This window comes from Sipha flava, unplaced genomic scaffold, assembly GCF_003268045.1.
Source record: "Sipha flava isolate LNK unplaced genomic scaffold, YSA_version1 167_pilon_pilon, whole genome shotgun sequence".
Lineage (NCBI taxonomy): Eukaryota > Metazoa > Arthropoda > Insecta > Hemiptera > Aphididae > Sipha > Sipha flava.
In genome coordinates this window covers 537-22,584 of record NW_020271856.1, presented here as the reverse complement: position 1 = coordinate 22,584, position 22,048 = coordinate 537, and the positions used below count along the sequence as shown (strand labels likewise).

Genomic DNA, 22,048 nt, shown 5'->3' with positions numbered 1-22,048 from the left:
ATATTTTCGTTGGTTTTCGCTCGTACAATGTGATATAAACATATTAAGACGTGTTACGGTTATTTTCGCATCGAGTACTACAATATACACTTTTGCGTAATATATATGTATAATAATGACAGCATATATATTTTATATTGTTGATACGAGAATATCAATCGATTTGAAAACTACGGCATTAGCGTGGACGGGATTTCGAATGGTTATCGGTAAATTAATGTATTATGAAATATCGCGAGATAAAATATGGTGGTGGGGATGGTAGGAAATCATCTCCTGGTGACAGTAGAAATGGTCGTATTAAGTGCAATTAAAGTACGTTGGACTATTATTATGAAGTTCACACTCTGCGGTACACGATATCCGTTGAAAGAGACTGTACTGCGTATATTTTATTACATCTTTACATACATCCATGTATCAAATATCAACTAACCTGACAAGAAATATTCATAAGATTAAATGCTTGTCCGTCCAGCATCGTCTCGAGACACTATTTAACGATTTTTTTTTTTTTTACTCACAATATAAAAAAAAAAAAAAGAAAAATTATATTCATCAAATTTATAATGTATTTTGGTTTTATAAAAATATTTTTACCTCGGAGATTTCAAGAATACGGGAAAATAAAGTTTTGGAAACAATAAAGTGTTCTAGACACTACTCGTCGTAGATTTCAGCGTACCGAAAAATGTATCAAATGTTCCAAATGATATTTTTGAATCCGTTAAATTCCCAATTGCGGAAACGTATATTTTTCTTTGGCGCAAAATAATAAACTAGAAATACATATGGTCACGTACAGACCATGAGTATCAATGTACTATATGTACTATTATTACTAATTAGGGCAGTGAAGTTGTTGCATTTGCATGTTTACTATAAATACTTATATTTATTGCTGAGTGAGCTTAAAATATATTTCGTTAACTCTTAATTTAAACAAAAAAAAAATTATATTGCAATAAATGCGATGTTGGCGATTTTTATAAATTTACCGCAATTTCAACTATTTTTCATAATTTTCGTATATATTGGATTCGTATTAATAAACCAAAAATTCAAAACTGTTTTACAAAAAAATGAAGGGTGTCAAACAGTTGTTCGTGTGTCAAAAATTATTAGTGGAGAAATACAGTCAATGGAGGGCTTGCTAGAAGACTTGACCAGAAACGGTTTAATTTACTTCAAGTACGCGCTAATAACGACTACTGACGTAGAAAGAAGTTTCCCCCGATACAAAAATTTGTTGTACGAAAAAAGACGATCATTCGATTTTGAAAACTTCAAAAAATCATTTGTAGTGCAACGTAATAATGTGAGCAATATTAATATTTAATTTTTATTATTATTATGTATTAGTATATTTGATTTAATCGATTATAATTACATTTTTTCAATGCAATTTTTAATATATTTTGATGCAATCATTTTAGCGTGTTTTTTAATGCAATAACTTCATTGTCCTATTAATAATTTTTATAAATGTACACCGTTAACGTAGTTATACATTGATTTCGTTCGGTAAAAAAGAATGAAAAAGGTGGCAATTATTATTTCCGAAGTGTTTACCCGACGAGTTTTCTTCGGAGAACCGTAAAGCCCGTCGGACGGACCACGTATTTGATCGTAGACCAACGGCCATCGTACGTGCTGCTATGCCGTGCGGTAAACATAACACGACGAAAAATCAAATCAAATGAAATCAAATGTTTTTCAAGTATTGCGCGTAAACGCCTGTAAATCGTACACACCTGCATGGGATCGTCGAACGGTGGCGCGCGGTGCCGACCCCCGGGAACGTCGTCGTCGGCGGCGGTCGGGGATGCGCGCGAATTCGTCGACGACGGGGCGCGCGGCGGCGGCGGGCGCCCGGGCGAAAGAAAGCAACACACCGGCACGGCGGCGAAAAACGGTCTGTTGCGCTCTTAGTTTTCCGTTTCCACCCGGACGGCAACGCACGTACCCCGTTCGATTGTTCGCCGCTCCCGCGCACACGTTCGTCCAACCCCCCCCTGGCCGCGCCGTTCTCGCAACCAAAGTGATATCCGCGACCGGCGGATAACGCGTTGATGAACATCGCGTCCGGACAGTGCCACCGGCGGCGAACTGCTATCCGCGTCCGGGTCACGGATTTTCGTCGCGGAGCGCGCCGGCTCCGGTACTAACGCGTCCGTTCGGCCGACGGGTCCGGTCCGCCCCGTCGTCAGTAGTGCTCGTCGCCGCTTGACGCGCGCACGTTTTTAGGCACGTCGGTGGTGCGGTCGCCGCGCGCGCGATGCCGGCCATCGTAGCCAACGAGCTGCAAGACATGCAACTGCGAGCGGCCCACGTAACGGACGAGGTGAGTGGCGGCGCTACGGCGTGACGAGTGGGCGGCGCGTGGCCCATCCGCGGTTCACCCGTGCGGCCGACCAGATATTGTTGTTCCGGATTATTCGGTTTTTGATCCGGGTGTTTTTTTTCTTTTTTTCCAGTCCCTGGAGAGCACCCGTCGGATGATCGAACTCTGCGAAGGGGTACGTACACGCGCGATGCACTCGTCCGACGTCCTCGTGTTCGCATCGTCGACGAGCGGCCGCCGAGAGATGTTCGCGTAACGTCGTGACCTAATCTTTCCCTTCCGGTACACATTTCGAAGGCAACGGGATTATTATTTCCTCCGATCCGTGTGTCGCCGACCGACGTTGATTTTCGTTAGCAACGTCCAATCGTCGTTAGTATGACGACCACTCGGTTTTAAGCATCACGTCAACTCTTTCCCCTCTAAATAAAAAGACAAACTTATAGTTCACAGGTTCAGTACCTCGATAGCGAACAACTGCTCAGCATCAAGAACTCTAATCACTTTATAATGACCGACATCGTATGTTTTTCGCTAAAAATGTCAGTGAGTCGTTGACACGTGCGGCGGCTTCCGTTTTTTTGTAATAAATAATAGATGAATATTACATTTACAAATTAATTAACTGCACGGTTAGAGGAGAGTTTTTATAGAGAGCAAAAAAGGTTTAATTTAATTAAAATCTAGTCAAATTCGCCTCGCCTCGCAACAATAGCGTATTATATGCTAAAACAGTGAACTGGATAACCTTTTTTTTTTTTCAAATGTAATTAAACGGAAACTTGGATATCACATAATATGTAAAAAAAAATTAAATGTTTAAATGTTTTATACATTTTTTTTTATATAGTACAAAAAAAACAATATTATGAAAACGTCATGCTATTATAGTAACCTATTTTTTCAAACATGTTCCGTTTCCGATGTTTTGACCGGAGGCATATTAACAAAATCCAAAGCTCCGGCACTGTATATCGATAAGCCGATCTCATTTACTCGTTTTATAATCACGCCAGCCATATAGTATTTCGTTAAAATTATACCTATTCCAAATTATTTACCATCATAATATCATTAATATACAGTACAAAATATACTCGTATTGTATAAAAACTAAAACAATTTATATAATCAATAATAAATATCTATATAAATATAGTCAGGTTGTTCGGTATACTATAATAAATTGCTTAAGTACATAATAAAATCAACAAAATCAGCGTATGACTGATTTATATATGTTACCGTCAGTATGGATAATTCAGGTATTTTGCAAAATGCCTAGGTATTATGCAAATTGCCGATCCATTTTAGGCAGTGTAAATAAAACATATGGTTTTCAATATTAATTTATATATAACCTAGGTATTATGCAAAATACCAATTTTTTTAGCATTTATTATATTATTTTTTTTATCTATTATTATATTATTACTATATATGTATGTATATGTAAATATATTAATTAACTACTATTTACTTATTATGAAATGTTGTAGAAAAGTGATATTTTGAAGTACACAAAATATTATTTTTAAGGCAAATACACTTTTTATTTTGACACATGGACTTACAAACACATTTTAAAAACCCTTGGCCAATTTTTATCAAGTCATTATACTGTTCATCAGATAAAAAACTAGTATTAGTGGCCGAATTTTTAAAAAAAAAATGTAGTTTGCTATAAAAATTTGACTTCATATAAATCGTATGCATAGTTGCAACACTAAAACGAGACACGAAAATGACGAGAAAAATTACGATATTGTAATAAAATTATTAGTACGTTCAATATTGTATCTCAGAATCATTATCGCATTATTATTAACTCTTGCAGTCTTGCACATTTTTTCTCCCCCGAAAACACATTAGTTATCTAGATTTTATTGACTAATAATTTATAACGAAAATGATTAGAAATAATTTGAATTAATATTAAAAAATAACATAATGTAGTTGATTCATTATTGGCAATTACTGAAAAATTATATTTTCTCCCCCAAAATCGATGGAATTGTCGAAAGTTATCTTGTTCATAGAATGATTTATGACTTATGTCCATAATACACCTCTATTTTGAATCGATTATACCAATAATTGCTGGAGGTCATTACGAACTACGATTGGAAGTACGTTTCTATTTTCGTTCATAGCTTGTGTGATTTCTTCGTACTAAACGTTATGTACTTAAACTAGTGTCTTATACAGCATATAATTTCATTACTGTTGTAAACTTGTAATCTGTTAGTAATACGCCTTGTTAGTTGTTGTTACTGCACCTTTAAAATGAATGACATTGAAGATGTAGTGGACAAAAGCAAGAATGAATTAGATGATTTAATAGGAATTCACAAAGTTAATTATGCTGGTAAATTAATTCATCAAATACAAATACAAGAAAAATAATATATTCATAATATTTTAAAATGCAAAGTTTTAAACGAGTACCTATAATAAAAATTAAATTGTTTAATTGTTTTATATTATTAATATACTATATAATATATTGAACTTAAGTTTAATCTTAGAAGTCAAAACAAAAAACGTACAATGCTATAACAGGTAGATATAGTTATTTTTCATATTTTGTGAAAATAGCAAGAGTCTTGCGCAAGACCAAGACTGAGTTTGCAAGACCAAGACCAAGATTTTGAAAGTTTTGCTTTGATCATCACTATTGGTAATAGGCGAGGCTAGCAAGTTAACGATTTTTTTTAACTCGTTAAGTTAAAAATTAACTTTGAAAAAAAAAAAGTAATTTATCTTAGTTTAAAGTTAAAATTTTTTAATTTGCGAAAAAAAAGAATTGCACACATAATATTAGTATTTTTACGCTCAAGAAAATTACTGGGGAAATTTAAAATGATACATAAAAGTATTAACTAGCTAATTAATAACTATAAATAACTAATAAATTAATAAAGAAATAATAAACATTCACAGAAATATAATAAGCTAATAAACTAATAAACTAATAACAATATACTATAAATTCTAACGAGATGTGAACAGACCACATGCTAGTTGAACAATGAAATTAAATTGGAAATTATACCACAGTTGTTTTGTGATTAATCCCTCATCGACAGTCGCTCTCATGGTATTTACTATTTTCACAGAATATTCTTAGATTTGTAGTGTTTATACAATAACAATGTTATAAAAATATAACAGTAAAATACAGCCCATATAATGACTAATGAAGTTATTTTTATATTATCTTCGTCTACAGGAAAATTATATTAAAATAGTAAATTAATAATATACTAAAAACCTCATTTAATAATTTGCGTTATTCTTTGCACTAAAATTAACTTAATTTAGATACTTTTAAATAAAATTAACTTAAAGTTAATACGTTAATCTTAAAAAAAAAGTAACTTATTAAGTTAAAAGTTAATTTGTAAAAAAATTAACGAGATAATTAACTGAATTTAAATTAACTTAACATTTTAACTTAATTTTAACTATTAACTTGTTAATGCCCAGCCACGCTAATAGGCGATGTCCAATTTTGTTTGTTTTCTTCATATTGCCTACTCCATGATTGACATTATACAAAATACCTAGACAAAGCTCGTATTATGTATATCACCGAGTGGTTTTTAGCATTTTATATAATGCCTAGACATTTTGCAAAATACCGGATTATCCATATTGCCGGTAACACATATAAGACAAAACAATTCATGCTTATTTTAATTGTAGGTACCTATACTAGCCCAAGAGTATTACAAATTGGTACAATATAAATAATATTTTGATGTATTGTAATCAATTCAAATTTATTTCAGAACATAAATAAATAAAAAATTTGATTAATAACATATTTCTTCGTAGTAAAAAACAAAACCAAAAAAAGTTGTAGGAAAAAATTATTAGGCGATTTTATGTAATACAAAAACATTTACAGGCTCAAGTACAGTAGAAAATATTTCTTATCTAATACTGATATAACATAAAATTATTAGATATAATACAATATGATTTACAAACAACAATTGGTAAATTAAAATTAGATAGAGTAATAGAAAAAATTATAAATATAAAGAACTTATATAAATCTTTAAATAAAATGAAGAATTGCTCATGCTCATCCAAAGTCGTTGGTACAATTTCGTGATCTGTATAGTCCTCGCAGTCGTCCTTGAAGTCCTCAATGACCCCGTTATCTACGTTTAATATTAAACATTTTACCAGGGGGCATTGATCGGTACATGACGGCGAATGACTATGCTCACTGGTACATAAACGAGTGGAGTTTACTTTATTTTAAATCCTCAGCGAGTTTGTTGTGTTCGTTTTCCAAGATGCTCGTTCGACTCCTCGACCCACACAGGACTCATCGACGATCAAATATTTGATCGAACGGTGCGGAGAGCATGACTGCGATCGACAACGCCTACGTTTCAAAGCACGACCGATGGGATTTGTGAAGATTTTACAAATCGATGATCGCTTACGTTCGATGGCAGGATTTTCCGTTCTCGGGTATTTATAAGGACGGCCCGAAGAATACGACTGTGATCGAGAACGTTTCTGAGCGGATGAATGGATCGATATTACTTCAAAAATGTTTCTGGTGGAAATCGTAAAGTCCCGGTGTTCGATTATCCGGCTTTCGTTTTCATATTCACATATTCTATATTTTACCGGCCGGCATGAGGAGAAACAATACGGCGAACGACTACATTTTAAAGTACAGGTTGAATATTCCCCGTTGTAGTTGTAAGTGCTCGAAATCCGCGATACACGTTTGGCTAGCCGATTATTACGGAACTCGTCTACAATCAAATATTTGAACGGCCGGTGCGGAGAGGACGACTGTGATCGACGACGACTTCGGTTTGATGCACCAGAAGGATTTGAATGTCTATTACTTGTACAAATTGAATACCGCCAACGACCGACCACCGGATTTTCCGTTCTCGGGTATTTATAAGGACGGTCCGGTAAACACGACTGAGATCGACCACGCTTCTGGATCGATTTACGTGTCGTTCTTACTTCAAAAATATTCCTTGTAGAAACCGGAAAGTCCCGGTTTTTGACTAACCCGTCCTCGTTGTATTGTTCGCATATTCTATATTCAGTGACAGGACTCCCGATCTTCCCCTTCTTAGAAAGCAGATTATCAAGTGCTTCGCCCATGGTGGATAAAAGTTCCACAAGGTATGAAGTTTCGGAGTTGGACGCCTGTGAAATTTTCGCTTCATACAAAGCGGTTCGAAGGGTACTTCTTAAGAAAAGCAGTGTAGATTCCGTCGGGTCGTTGGAGTTGGTTTTAGGTGTTGAAGGTGACGTTTGGTGCTTCCTTTTTTTCCCGGAGGGGTCATCAAACATTGAGCTGCATTGGGATGCCGGGGTTGTGGAAGATGAGCCATTGTTTGATTGGCTGGCCGAACTACCGGTTTTCTCTATTTGGACAGTTAGAGGAATGCTGTTTTGTTTTCTTTATTGTATCCATAAAGTTCTCACGAGAGTCAAGGGAAGAAGGGGTCTGCCACGCCAGAGCCCCGATTGGCGCGGTAAGGCGTTTACCACGTTGGGACCGTACGACAGACGACTTCCGGGACCAATTAATTAAAACCAGTCCCGGCCACTCTCTGCCAAATAAGCCCCATTTACGGTCATGAGGGGTTAAGTGGGGGCTAATTTGCTGTTTACAAGCGGGAGATGCCCAGTCCTGCTGGGTCCAACCAACCAAGGTAAGAACCGGGACTGCGGTGGTTTATAGTATCCTTCTGGGCCCGTTTGTGAAGTGCTCACAAGTGGTGCCTGCCTTGCCGACCCCAACTAGTTAAAGTAAGGGCCGGGTCGATGTAGCATCGGGGGGGGGGGGCGGTGAAGCTTGTTCGCGACCTCTTATTCGCCCAAACCCGAAGGATTGGCTTATTTCGCGGCTACCCTGCATATCTGCAGGGCGTTCCCCTATCCGCAACCTGGAGACGCGCCCGATAGCAGCTCACGCCACGGGCATTAGAATAGCCACCTGGAGCACTTCCACGGATACGGTGAATGAGATTCGAAGATCAAGTGGCCTCATCCCGAAACTATCGGCTCCAGAAAGACGGGCATGAGGTAGACCAGAGAGGGACGACGATCACGGGTGACCAGAACGAGTCTCCAGAACGGATGGTCATTAATACCGAGTCGGGAAGATTTTATATCAGTAACGAGATTCTAGACCAACGGGCGTTCGTCGGGCCGGGAATAATGGTGCACAAGAAGTGATAACCTATAACTATTGTATCAATAAATCGTCGAAATCATTATATTCTGTCTTATTGAATTAAAACTATAAACAATGGTGCCAATGGAGAAGTACTGGGACAACCAGGTCCCCTATTGGCGTCGGTTCAAATATACAAAAAACAATACAAAAATGTAATACAACAATACAATACAAAACATAATGTGTATATGTAAAACTATCAAAGTAAAAATACTGCCTCGCACTCCATTAAAATAAAATAAATTCCAAACAGACTATATATAATATTGCATAACAACATAAGTATATTATTATCAAATTATATCATAACAGTGAAGTTCCATTTCACAGATCGTAGAACATAAATTACATTATTTTATTTTTCTAATGCTTTGATATTTGGTATATACATATTTTATCACTAAAAAAGACATTTCACGTGATAACTGTAAAACACTTCGATGTTCATTAATATTGTCGAGATAATTTTGACAGCGATGAAGTAGATACACTTTTAATCGTTAAATGATTTAATACTGTGGATATATATAAAGCTTTTGAACAAATAATATGATTCACAAGTACCAGTTATATACTTAGCCTTTACGTGATATTAAGACAAATACCATAAATCGTAAAAAGATAATTTTTACGCTTCCGTATTAAAACCGAATGTTATACATTTTAATAATTTTTATATTTAATTTTTTAGACAAAATATTATATTTTGTAATAAATATATCATTTTTGCGTACCTTGAAACTTTTACTGTATTCGAAAATCGTATAATAATTTTATTTTATATTCAAGTAACATTTTATGGAAACAATTTTAAGTAGATTTATTTTGGCGTATAACTCACATTGTTTTGAATTTCCAGGCCATTTTAAACCATGTTTCTTAAGTTTGAAAGACAATATTTCATTTTCTTATTCGAGTTTCATCAATTGCATAGCTAAATACCATCAGTTTTTCATTTAAGAAATTAAATACCTTCAATTTAAACTTTAAGAGGAATAATTAAAAACATTTTCTTATCTCATTGTTTATTCAATAAAACTAGCTTATCTGAAAAGAAACAGACCTTTTTAAAAAGAGTTAAAAATTATAAATATAATACCTTTATTTTTATATACACTATAAATTTTTAAGCTAAAATATCCTGTTCAATTAACATTTAAATAATTATAAATAATTTTGTTTAACTAATTCATACATTTGTAGGTAAATATACTGAATACTGATATAATGTTTAGTATTTATATTCTTAAGTGAAAATATTTCTTTTCGACCTTATTTTAGTTACTCAATTATTTCACCATTTAATTAATTCACTAACAAAATAATGTTTACTTTTATTAATAAAGCATGAAAAAAGTATGTGATTTATTTCATACATACTTTGGTGAATCTCACGTTTCTTTAATAAGGATTTCTACTCTAATTTGTAAACGGATTACCAATCTACGAATTAGAATAAAATTATTGTTGTTACATATTGTAATAGTTGTTTGACAAATTACCTACAACTACATACTTATTTAGTTCAAATGATTGATAGATAAATAGCTAGTAATTATTTTGTTGGTTTCGTAAGTTTCTATGTAATAAATTATACAAGAATGTATGCTTTCTATAATCTACCAAGTTAAGAGATAAAATTAAATTATATAAAGAAAAACTAGTATACCTACTGCTTAAACAAAATTATACAACAGTTCGAAAAATAGATTCTAGGGAGAGGGTTAGGTGTTCATAGTTATTCATAGTTCATATCAATTGTTCATAGGTAATTCTATGTAGTGTAATCATTAGTTTTTGGAGGGCTCTAAACAATATCGGAAGATTACGCCTTCAGTCCTGTTATTTAATTCCATTCTGTTACGAGAAGAATAAATACATATAATATATAACAATACGAGTTATTTCTGTATAAATCTATTGTTTTTGACTTTCTTAGAAAATAATAACGAATTTGATGGAAAATAGATGTTATATTTTATAAAATTATACTTTACTACCTTATTCAATATTTATACAAATATGCATTACGAATAAAATTATAAAAGGAATTCTGGAATAACGTAATATTTTATATTTTAGCTCAAAGCGCATTCTCCATAATACAGTCGATTTTACATGTCGAATATGTACATAAAAGTACCGAACTATAGAAATATCGCATGAATGTGTTTTTTTAAAAAAAAAAAATTAAAAATTATCTAAAACGTTTAATAATCCGTTTAATAAAATTACCTAATACGGAAACAAACTTAAAGAGCAATGATCAGTCCAACTTTTCTTAAAATTTGTTAAATTAATTTACGTTTCACACGCCATTATAAAATGAGAGAAATTATCATCTTCAAGAAAACTTGTATAATTGGGTCCCATTATATTTTAATCACGTTAAATTTGCGTTGGAAGAAAACTAATTTTATAGTAACGTATAGAACCGCGTATAAAACGATTTAATTATTAATAATAATAATAATAATAATAATATCAATTTCTTTTGCTCATTATCTGTTTAACTAAAAAAAACCTGTAGGTACTGTGCGCTGCGACGGTATAAATCTTAAAGAAAAAAAAATGAATAATACGATGTTTTTGCAGACAAAGGAAGCAGCCATTAAAGCTCTGGTGGAGTTGGACGATCAAGGCGGTAAGGATTCATATTATTATATATTGTAAGGTGTATTATAATATCTCAAAAAGTTTGCGGTGAACTATGTACATGATACTCTCAGAAGCCACTGAGAAATCGATATCTGAACGTATACAAACGTTTACGAAATATTAGTAACCACTATTCTAAACGAACTTCCAAACATCAGCGTACATATATATAGTTAGACATTGTGGGCATATAATTGCTCTAATATAAATGGATTACCGCAGATGATTGTACTGCACAAAAATATCGTTGCAAGTAAAGATTGACTGAAATCATGTATAATAATGACGGCACTGTTATAATGACGATGATGCAACGCGGTATAGTCATCTGGATCAAAAATTTCCCGGTAATTCATGTTACGATCGAAGCCCTATGGTCGGTCGATTGTAAGTTTAACTACTGCGGTCCGCGTGCACCGTAGATTTAGTCTATTTTTCTTTTTCTATTTATTTCGATGCGATCAACGTTCCCGAAACGTATAAGCTGTTGCTACTGCTGAGTCGAACAGACTTTTTTGCGCAACACGGGTATGAAACTAATCGTAGGATTGACCTTGAGCTTCGACCGTACCGTAATAATATGGTGCGTGGCATAGTACGTAACGTTTCCGCGACATGTTACGTGTTATTGTAATCGTATGGTGTGTAAAACTGTTTTCGCGATTTTCAGAGAAAATGGATAGGATCGAAGAAGGCATGGACCAAATAAACGCGGATATGAAGGAAGCGGAGAAAAATCTGACCGGCATGGAAAAATGCTGCGGTATTTGCGTGCTGCCTTGCAACAAGTAGGTGTTTCGCGTCGCATCCACGCCGCGGTCCAAATAAACACTTGTACGCGCGCACCGTCCGGGGTTAGGTTAGGTTAACCTAACCAATGGGCGTGCCGGCGGCTAATGCTAAGTCTTTTTGCTCTTTCGGAAACTGTATACGCGTACGCGTTTTACGTGCACAGGAGCTACTCAGCACCGAATTGCCCATTAGGGGAAGTAGACGCCCACCTTAGGGTTTCAATCATTCAAGGGGCCTTGTGAAAACGAAAAACTTTATTTTTTTTTTATATTCAATAATACATGTATTTTATTTACGAATTTACGGGACAAAAGTCACTATAAAATAAAATATACATTAAGTTGTAGGCATTATACGCGGTAGTAACAATAAAATTATTTCGAAAAAAATTAGAAATAATATAATAATTAATTAATTTTTCTTGTAAATAAAACAATTTCGTAAACACGATTTTATTTATTAATAATAGTTGTTTATTATTAAAGCTGTTTATTTTAATTATTGGACGGTAATGTTAAATACGTATATATAATTGTGTAGGGCTCAAAATTTTAATTACCTAGGAGCCCACAAATATTTAATCCGGCACTGGTGCTACCACCTATGCAAATCGACCGTTTTGCTGCTGCTTTTCCAGGTGAAATCCGTTTTACGTCACGAGCAACGAATTCGAGTGAGAGAGCATAATGTTAGTGAAATATACTTGGCCCGCTTGTAGTAAATCCCGTAAGTTTATTCTAAGCTTCTTCTCTTAATCCCAATGAAATAATAGGGTTTGGTGAAGTGAAATGTTGACGAACGAAACCGTGTATTTCAACGAATTTCATAAGATTTTATTTATTTGGCTATTAATCTCGTAACGACTCGTACATTTACCAAGTATTTATATTACCACTTTATAGGTTTTTAAATATTTTAATCAAATTTGTGATGTTTATAGGCATTTGAAATTCTTGATTAAATTTTAAACCTATTTTATTAAGAATTTCGGGCTTACTACTACATCCAGATTCGTCCTAAAGATTTTTAAGGAAAATAATTCGGAGGCTCCTTTATAATCACAATAATATATAAGTATGATAAAAATAATACACAATATAGAAATATAATTTCCCGAACCTCAATCAATCAAGGTAATTTAAATGCATCAAGACAATTAATTAAATTTTTAAAAACTTCTTAATATATATAATATTACCAGTTACCACATTTAATTCAAATTTAATTTGTTCCTTGATAATTTGTAAATAGCCATAGAAAATAATAACATGGATTTGTTGTCGGTTCGATACTTAAGCTAGAAAATTTTGACGTCAATTTGGGCAAAATTATGTCATTCTTCATACGCCGGCAATAATCATAATAAGTTTATAAACAATTATAAATTAGAATCACTGAAAATGTAGCCTATATAATTGCACTAAAATATAAATTTAAGTCAATTTTATTTAATTTATTTATTAATATTTCATAAAAAAAAATATTTTAGGAATAATAGATTAATTTCAATAATCTCAAATGAGTAACGTCGACTATTCCTAATCAATCTGGACTTTAAGAAAATCCCTTTTAAATTTTCCTAGATTTGGACCTGAGGCAAAATGGTCCCTTTGCAAAATTATCTCTAAAATAGAAAACCCAATCGATGGACATAAAACATTATAAATTATTCGTCTATTATTAATTTCACATCATACAGAAAAAACTGCTTTAAAAGAGGTCTAACATACAATATATTTAATCAACATTTTTATATTCTACCTATTGAATCAAATTTCCACGAACTGAAAATCGATCAACATGGTTTTTCATGTAAGTAAATCCCGGCGTGTGCAGAAATAAAGTCAGTCCTTAGCCATCACGGTATTAAAGCCAAAGCCTCCGGGAACAAAAATATTTTACCACCGTCCATTACCATAGTCCATAACTATCCCAACCGTGAATGGCTTAAATATTTTAGCCAGCTTCATGTATTTATAAAGTTGAGTTTATAATTTATGGTAGTTAAATGAAGGCATAATATTATATTTAATGAATATATTTCATAATTGTATAGCTTTACGCACTCAATTTGCAGGCTCAATACTTACTGTAATTGGAATAATTAATTTTACAATGAACTCTGTTTTACATATTACAGTTACACTTCTTCACAAGGACTGAATCGTAGAATTTATTTTTGTTTTTTTTTGTTTTGGAACTCAACTCCTACGCATCCTTTAATTTTACACTAAAACGAACTTTTCATCTGTGATGAAAAATCTCGATTTATATTCATACTATACATAACCGCACAAACATTTTTCATTCCCCAAATGATTGGAAATTCGTTGTCTTATTATAATACGAAAAATAATAGATGTACTCAACGTATCAACTATATATCTAATATAGTGAAGAATAATATTAACATATAGAAATAATTATTAATCAATTATTCTAATAGAATCAGAGGCATGCCTAGAGTTTTTTTTTTATTTGGGGGATGGTTCAATATTTTTATTATCACATATTTCAAATACATTTATTTCACAAGATAATAATGTTGGTAATCATTAATTTTTTAGTAATTGATAGATTGAAAATGGATTATAAAAACACATTTAGCAAATATTTATGATATTAAACAAAAATTGTATTAAGCAACACTTATTTTCTGAATTCGTTTACATTTTGGAGGGGTGGTGTACAGTCAAAACCCCTCCTAGGCACGCCCCCGAATAGAACTAACATTTAAGCTTTTAAAATGAACAGAACTTCAACACTCTATTATAACTTTTATTAAATTAAATTCAGTTAACATAATTTATAGGATAATTAGTTTTTATGATAAAAAAAATATTTTCTTCTCATTATATAACGTTCTCAGTAAAAAAGATTTTAAACGTACCGTGAGTCATAAGCTTTTGAAATGTAGTAATCCCATTTTATAATTATATATGCTTGTTATCTCGTATACTTGTTTTTGAAAAGCTTGCAGTCAATTTAAATATTAAGATAACGACAAAAAGTATTTGAGAAATTAATATTAATAATTATATATATTTGAATTTTTTAAAATGTATTAAAATAAATAATTGCTGAATTTTTATTTCACTCGTAGCTCGTATTATAATCCGATTCAGCAGTTTTTTCTCAGGTTATAATCGTATTTATTTCGTAAGAAAAAAACAGAAGTTTTTGTTAAATAATTTAAACGAAAATAATTTTTACCTTTTGAAACAACTTCACTATTTGGCCAAAATAAAATTATGTAACGCTTAATTAATGATTACGTTTAGGTCGACGTCTTTTAAAGAAGACGAGGGCACGTGGAAAGGAAACGAAGACGGCAAAGTTATAAACAAGCAGCCACAGCGTGTGATCGAAGGACCTAACACCACACCCCAGGGCGGATACATTGTGAAGTATATTACATTTGTTACATTAATAAACAAAAGAAAAAAAAACCGATAAAAACAAAAGTACTTTCGTGTAGGATTACCAATGATGCTCGGGAAACGGAGATGGACGAAAATCTAGGGCAAGTCAATACGATGATTGGTAATTTGAGAAACATGGCATTGGATATGGGTTCTGAGCTCGAAAATCAAAATCAACAGATCGAAAAAATCAGCACAAAGGTATTTCGATATTATATCGATTTAGATTATTATGCACAATAATATCTAATATTGAAGTGATTTTCTTTTGAGTCTTTTAAAGTGTAAAGAATATATTTTCACATGTTAATCCTTAGTACATACATGAATCCAGATTAGGGGTAAAACTTCCCTCATTAGATATCATTTACATTTATTTACATTTTTAAACAGTTCTATTCCATGAATTCTTCCATGCATACACTACAATTTTCTTTGGTGTCATAAAATAAAGAATAAAGCTAACAGTATTATTTCAAATCATCATAAGATCTTCGAAAGAAAAACTCCTTAAAATACGTATCCTATATTCTATAACTTATTTTAAACGTTCGCTTCAACAGGTGTGTCGTTTCAATTTTTTATAGACATTTCAAGTAGGTCAATTTTACCCTCTGCTATATATTTTTTTAAGCTTAGGGTCAATAATGGATAACACACACGCACGAGCAAAATAATAAAATAAACAAGTATACAAGAGTATATTATAGCCCCACATCCAAGTCCTAATGACTTATTATTAATTTTCTATATATATAATATATGATGAACCTGTGTGCCAAATGATTTCGGTATAAAACGTATACGTTTCATGAATTTGTGTTTGATTTCAGACTAAGTCAAATGAAGTGCGGATTTCGGTGGCTAATCAGAGGACCAGAAATCTTCTTAAATAAACATAATATCAAACGCGTAATCTTTTTGACGGATCTGCTCTATTCGACGTCGTCATAAATAAAAACTATAATAGGATGTTTTTCATTCTGTATACCTACTCATACTTCATGAGTAAAGATCGTGTCTTCCCTGCATACATTATGTTTTACAGCGTACTGCAACATAGTAATAGACTTAAGTATATTATACATAAATATTTATTTATAAGCGTATTACATGTGATCTTTAGTACTATCGCCGCTTTCGTTTAATATGTATATGTATATGAAACAAATTCATTCACGATAATAATTGTTAAAACTCTCGCCTAATTGTACCTCTACATGTTTACATTCCAATACGTGTCAAAAATAATTTTTTGGTGGACAGTTCTGGATTTTTATTTACATTGACTGCGGGAGATTTAACGGTTTTCAACAATTGTGTTCTTTTTTTTTTAACGAGTAAAAATACATCACTCTTCTCTCCTCTTAATGTGTGTTTTTCTATGATTACCCGTTTATCACGAAGGTATTTCACATTATTATTATGTATTTATATTTCAGTGATTTACTTTAATACACAGTGCGTTTCAACAGCACGCGCATTTCTATACAAACATTTGTGAAATAATTCTATTAGATACGGATCCGTCCACTTAATGAATAAAAACAAAGTTTATTATTTTTGCTATTTATACAAATTTCAATAAAATAGTATATACATGAATAAGATGTCTTTCTAAAATGAAAAGAATTCTTTTAAAAAAGTTTTCATACACATAACTATTATTGAAAAAAAAAAGAGTAAAACTAATATACGTACAGATGTATAAAAGTATAAAATGTATTAATGTATTCATTTAAATTATAATATGGTTCATTTTATACTAATAAAATAATACATATTCTTTTTAAAATACAGACTACATAATTTGCGCGTGAAATTATCAAACTCAAATGTATTTCAATGCAGTAAAAAAAAAAAAACTTTTAATTGTTTGTTGTGCTAGCATCATAAATTTGATTTAATATACTTGGTGGTCTGAGAACGCAAAAAATATTGATTATTTGTTTATTCATTTCGTAGTATCCTGCTTATTAATTTGGCCACTCGTGTAATCGTATATATTATCGTTTAAAAGTATTTTTAATTTTATCGTATATTTCTAAAACGCGTCAAATTTACTTAATTTACTGAACCGCGTACATAACTGTACAATAAATTAAAAATTTCTTCGTACCGTTTTCTATAACATACAGAAAACTTAACAATTAATGACACTTACACAGGGTTATCACGAACATAGAAACGCTTCGAAATTTCAATATTTACATGTTTCATATAGATTACGTTTGAAGTTATTTATTTGGAACTCATTTTACATTTTATACTAAACATATGAATATATTCAACGGAAATACTTTATTTACTCGTATTAATATTATATTAATCAGCTGTAATTCACAACTCCCAGATTAGAAAGGATGCACGAACATCCAAATTTTTTTAACTCTGTAGAGGTATTTTCTACATTTATTTTTTTAATTTTTGGAAATTGTTTGTAGAATGTTAACTCGACCCCAAGTAGAAAATTCGAAAGTTAAATTTTAAATTACAATCAGTTAATATTTCCTCGCGATACTTTAAATAATCAAAATCGTAATATGGTTTTATATATTCAAAATCGACTGAGTATTTTTGGAAGTCAAATTTTGGATGTATTTTAATCATCAAAAATTATGACAGATTTCAAAAAATATACTTGTTAATGTTTTAACAGGAAATTAAATTTCGAATTATTTCACAAAAATACATACAGCTTTTTTTTCATTAAAATTAGTTTACTATTTACTTACCTTAACATTCTAGCATCCTTAAAATATGTACTTGACGCTGAAATCGATTGATCTAGCTGAAAAAAATAGTTACTTAATACCTGTATTACTGGAGATTATACATTTAAAAAATAAGTTTATTTAACGATTAATTTTAAAACAATTAAAACCAATCATAATCAATTACTTATAATAGGTAGTACTATAATTATAAACACTGCAATTAAGATACGAATATATGGAAATATAATATGTAAAAATTATAAAGTAATATATATATATATATATATATATATATATATATATATAATAGATGCGTTAGCTATATACGAGTAAGTTATAATTCTGTGACTGTAGATGGATAAAACCGAGAATTTTCTTGTTTACTTTATTTTAGTAATAATATTATATAACGTGTAGATGCAAAATACGAGTATTATTTATTTTTATTTTTTAAATGTATTGTTATAACTATTTGTAATGTTACACTAAATAATAACAGTAATAATAGTAATAATTAAGAAATAACAATTACCTAACCCTCATGATGCTTTGTATCCTTTTCGTGAAAATGCATAAAGAACTTAATGGAAATCGCACGGTATCCGTTCCACGTAATGGTGTTATCATAATATACTTAATGTAAATGTATTATTTTACAGTATTATCAATGTCAAAATTCGACGAGCTTTTTTCATTGATCAGTTTATTGTATGTGACTTTCCTATAAACACTATGCCTATTTATTTTCAATATAAATCTGTAAAACAAATAAAGTCAATTAGTGAGTAAAAATAGAAGTTTTATTTATCATTAAATTATTATTATCTTACGGACGATTTTTTATAATCACCAATATTATTCACATAGTTAAATATACATTGAATATTCTTATTTTACACAGGATCATGGCGAATAATTCCAAACGAGAACTTTTAAATCAATTGTTACGTTGTAAGGCCGTACTAAATGTATTCGCTTTGAGAAATCTTTAAACATTAAGTAATCTTTTAAATGTAAAACAGTGATCTACAATCGATCTATTTACCCTAATGTTAATGGTATACGATTAAATTATAAAATCTGTGTACTTTACTAACTACGTATCTGATCGTATAACCATGGTATTAAATATGTACACGCATATGGTTTAAGTAATCGCACATACACTAACACACACACACACACACACACACACACACACACACACACACATAAGCACTAACTCGTATTCGAGTATCCAATGAATCCATTAATCCACTGTAGTAATAACTTACAACAATATAAGCACGTGTAATCATAGGCTTGTTTACGGAAGGAAACGGGTGGGCACTGTCCCCCTCTTCAGATGGACTATACCGCCAATGAATTCATGTTTGTATAAAAAAAGTCATGCGATTTGTACTCAATACCAACAGTATCAGCAGTGTGCAGTACAATAATATTACATATATGTTTTTATTTTAGTTTTAAATATATTTTTATTGTTTTGACACGCCAATGGTTACATTTTTTGGTCTAAATTTAATCATTGCGAGTTTTTTAATATAAAAAAATAAATACTTCTTTACCTCTAAAAAAAAAAAATTAAAAAATATCATCTCCATGCTCGTATATACATTTATCTTCTTAACACGTTGACTGCCATGCGGCCGCCGGCATCCGCAGACTACTAGCATACAACAGTATTTTTACGGACGCCGGCGGTCGCACCTTTGTATTATTTATACGCCATATGACCGCGGGCTGCCATAAACACACTTATTTGTAAAGGGGAATACTTTTCGTGGTGTCAAAATTATGAAGATAATGTTTAAATGATGGCGTAGAGGAGAAAATTTCGCGTAAAATGACATATTATTCGCCGCAAACCGATTATTTTATATACATTTATTATTATACGTAAAATATCACTACAATAAGCATATAAAAAAAATTCAATTACTTTTTTTATTCAAATAATATGTTTCCAAATTTAATTCTTAAATATAAACATAATAAAAATTATAAATATAATACAAAACATAATTATCAAGACGTATTTATAAATATATATGTAAAAAATAATTAAAACCCTTAGACTGTGTGATGCAGATTGAAACAACTTATACACGTATAAGTTTTACATGGTGCGCAGAAAGTAGTTATCTTTTTTACTTCCTTCGATGCCTGTTTCGATCCAACTATTCCTGTTCTACTTTGATAGCAGTGGAAACATCTCTTTCTGATTTTTCTGTTTCTACCACATTTTTCTATTGTTTCTTGGAATATGTGTTTGCTGTTAACTCTTGCTTGTTGAACTTCTTGTGGTCCTTGATTGTCTAATCCGAATATTGTATCAACTAATATTTTTCGAAATTGTATTATCTTCATTTTTTTATCAGAATTAATTGTATTGTAAACTATGAAAGCATTTACCATAGCAGTTCCAAACAGTATTTCTGTCGCCACCTTATGGTACCAACGTATAGACTTACGAACAGCTGTACTATAGCTAGACAGTTGATCCGATAGATCAATTCCCGCTTTTCCGGAGTTGTAGTCGACAATTATCTTAGGCTTAATTATCGATTTTTTTTTTTTTGTTCTTTTTTCCTGTGTCAATCATATCAATATTATGTTTTGTCGACAACAGTTACATCCCTTTTATCACGCAATTTCGCAACAATAATACCGTCTGAATTTTCCTTTCCGATTATTTCCCCGGGACTTAACATTTTTTTTGTTATTTCAGGTAATTTTACTCTATTTGATCGCAGAGTTCCTACTAAGTGTGTATCATTAGTTAAAAGTTCGCTTGCAAGTGTAATTGAAGTGTAAAAATTATCCGTGACCATTGTACGTCCCATGTTTAAATATTTTCTACATAGATCTAGAACAACTCTACAACCCAATCCCTTTCCATCCACTTGACTCTTTCCTCCAAAAACTTGAACGTTATAAGTATAACCATTAGATCCGCAAAGTTTAAAAAATTTTACACCGTACTTATGAGCTTTTCCCGGTATATATTGTCTAAATAATAATCTGCCACGAAAAGGTACGATTGTCTCATCGACGGCCAATACCTCGCCTGGTTCCATTACATTTTGAAAACGGTTTACAATTTTATCAATTATATTACGTATTTTATATATACGATCACCTTCAGGGGCATTTTATTGTCTGAAAAGTGCAAAAATCTTAGAAGTAATTCACATTCGGAAAGCATCTATGTTTAAATGTGGGAACTAATAAATAAAATAAAGAAATATCATAAAATAAATAAATATCGAGCAAATCATAGACAAAAGAAAATAAATAACGAAAGCAGAATTAAAAAATTATGCAAATAATAAAAAATGAAATAATAATGTGTGTAGTAATAAAATTATAATGATTGGTTCTTAAAAACATTAATGGAATATACAAAAAAATATGATGCAAATAGGAATTAAATTCCAAAAATCTTAAAAAACAAAATAAATGTAAATACAAAAACAATCCAAAAGGAATACAACAACGATTATGTAAATATGACGAAAAAACAAAATTCAAACAAAAAATATAACAATTATCAAAATAATTCACATTCGAAAGCATCGTCGAAATAATAATGTGTGTAGTAATAAAATTATAATAATTGGTTCTTAAAAACATTAATGGAATATACAAAAAAATATGATGCAAATAGGAATTAAATTCCAAATAACTTAAAAGACTTAATAAATGTAAATACAAACAAAATCCAAAAGGAATAAAACAATGATTATGTAAATATGAAGAAAAAAAAATTCAAACAAAAAATATATCAATAACCAAAGTGATTCGCATTCGGAAATCATCGTCGACGATGAAAAAATTATAAAAATAATCAATTGATCTTTGTCGTTGGACTTATGAA

General features: G+C 31.4%; 2 protein-coding genes across 2 annotated transcripts; one reads left to right on the top strand and one right to left on the bottom strand.

Moving 5' to 3' along the window:
* Window positions 1-1,920: 1,920 nt before the first annotated feature.
* Window positions 1,921-16,822, top strand: LOC112679721 (synaptosomal-associated protein 25-like). Its single transcript, XM_025549612.1, has 7 exons — window positions 1,921-2,344; window positions 2,478-2,519; window positions 11,175-11,223; window positions 11,908-12,025; window positions 15,311-15,436; window positions 15,508-15,652; window positions 16,285-16,822. Exons 1-7 carry the CDS (start codon window positions 2,279-2,281, stop codon window positions 16,345-16,347), a joined length of 609 nt encoding a protein of 202 aa, XP_025405397.1. The 5' UTR covers window positions 1,921-2,278; the 3' UTR covers window positions 16,348-16,822.
* A 3,958-nt stretch (window positions 16,823-20,780) lies between these two features.
* LOC112679727 (piggyBac transposable element-derived protein 4-like) lies at window positions 20,781-21,248 on the bottom strand. Its single transcript, XM_025549621.1, has one exon. It carries the CDS (start codon window positions 21,246-21,248, stop codon window positions 20,781-20,783), a length of 468 nt encoding a protein of 155 aa, XP_025405406.1.
* Between the last annotated feature and the right edge of the window lie 800 nt (window positions 21,249-22,048).

What these genes read in the sequence shown, in the direction of transcription:
- LOC112679727 (XM_025549621.1), bottom strand. Translation starts at nt 21,248, where the DNA reads ATGGAACCAGGCGAGGTATTGGCCGTCGATGAGACAATCGTACCTTTT.
- LOC112679721 (XM_025549612.1), top strand. Translation starts at nt 2,279, where the DNA reads ATGCCGGCCATCGTAGCCAACGAGCTGCAAGACATGCAACTGCGAGCG. An exon ending in TGCGTGCTGCCTTGCAACAA is followed by an intron (nt 12,026 to 15,310) that starts GTAGGTGTTTCG and finishes GATTACGTTTAG; the next exon opens with GTCGACGTCTTTTAAAGAAG. An exon ending in TCGAAAAAATCAGCACAAAG is followed by an intron (nt 15,653 to 16,284) that starts GTATTTCGATAT and finishes GTTTGATTTCAG; the next exon opens with ACTAAGTCAAATGAAGTGCG.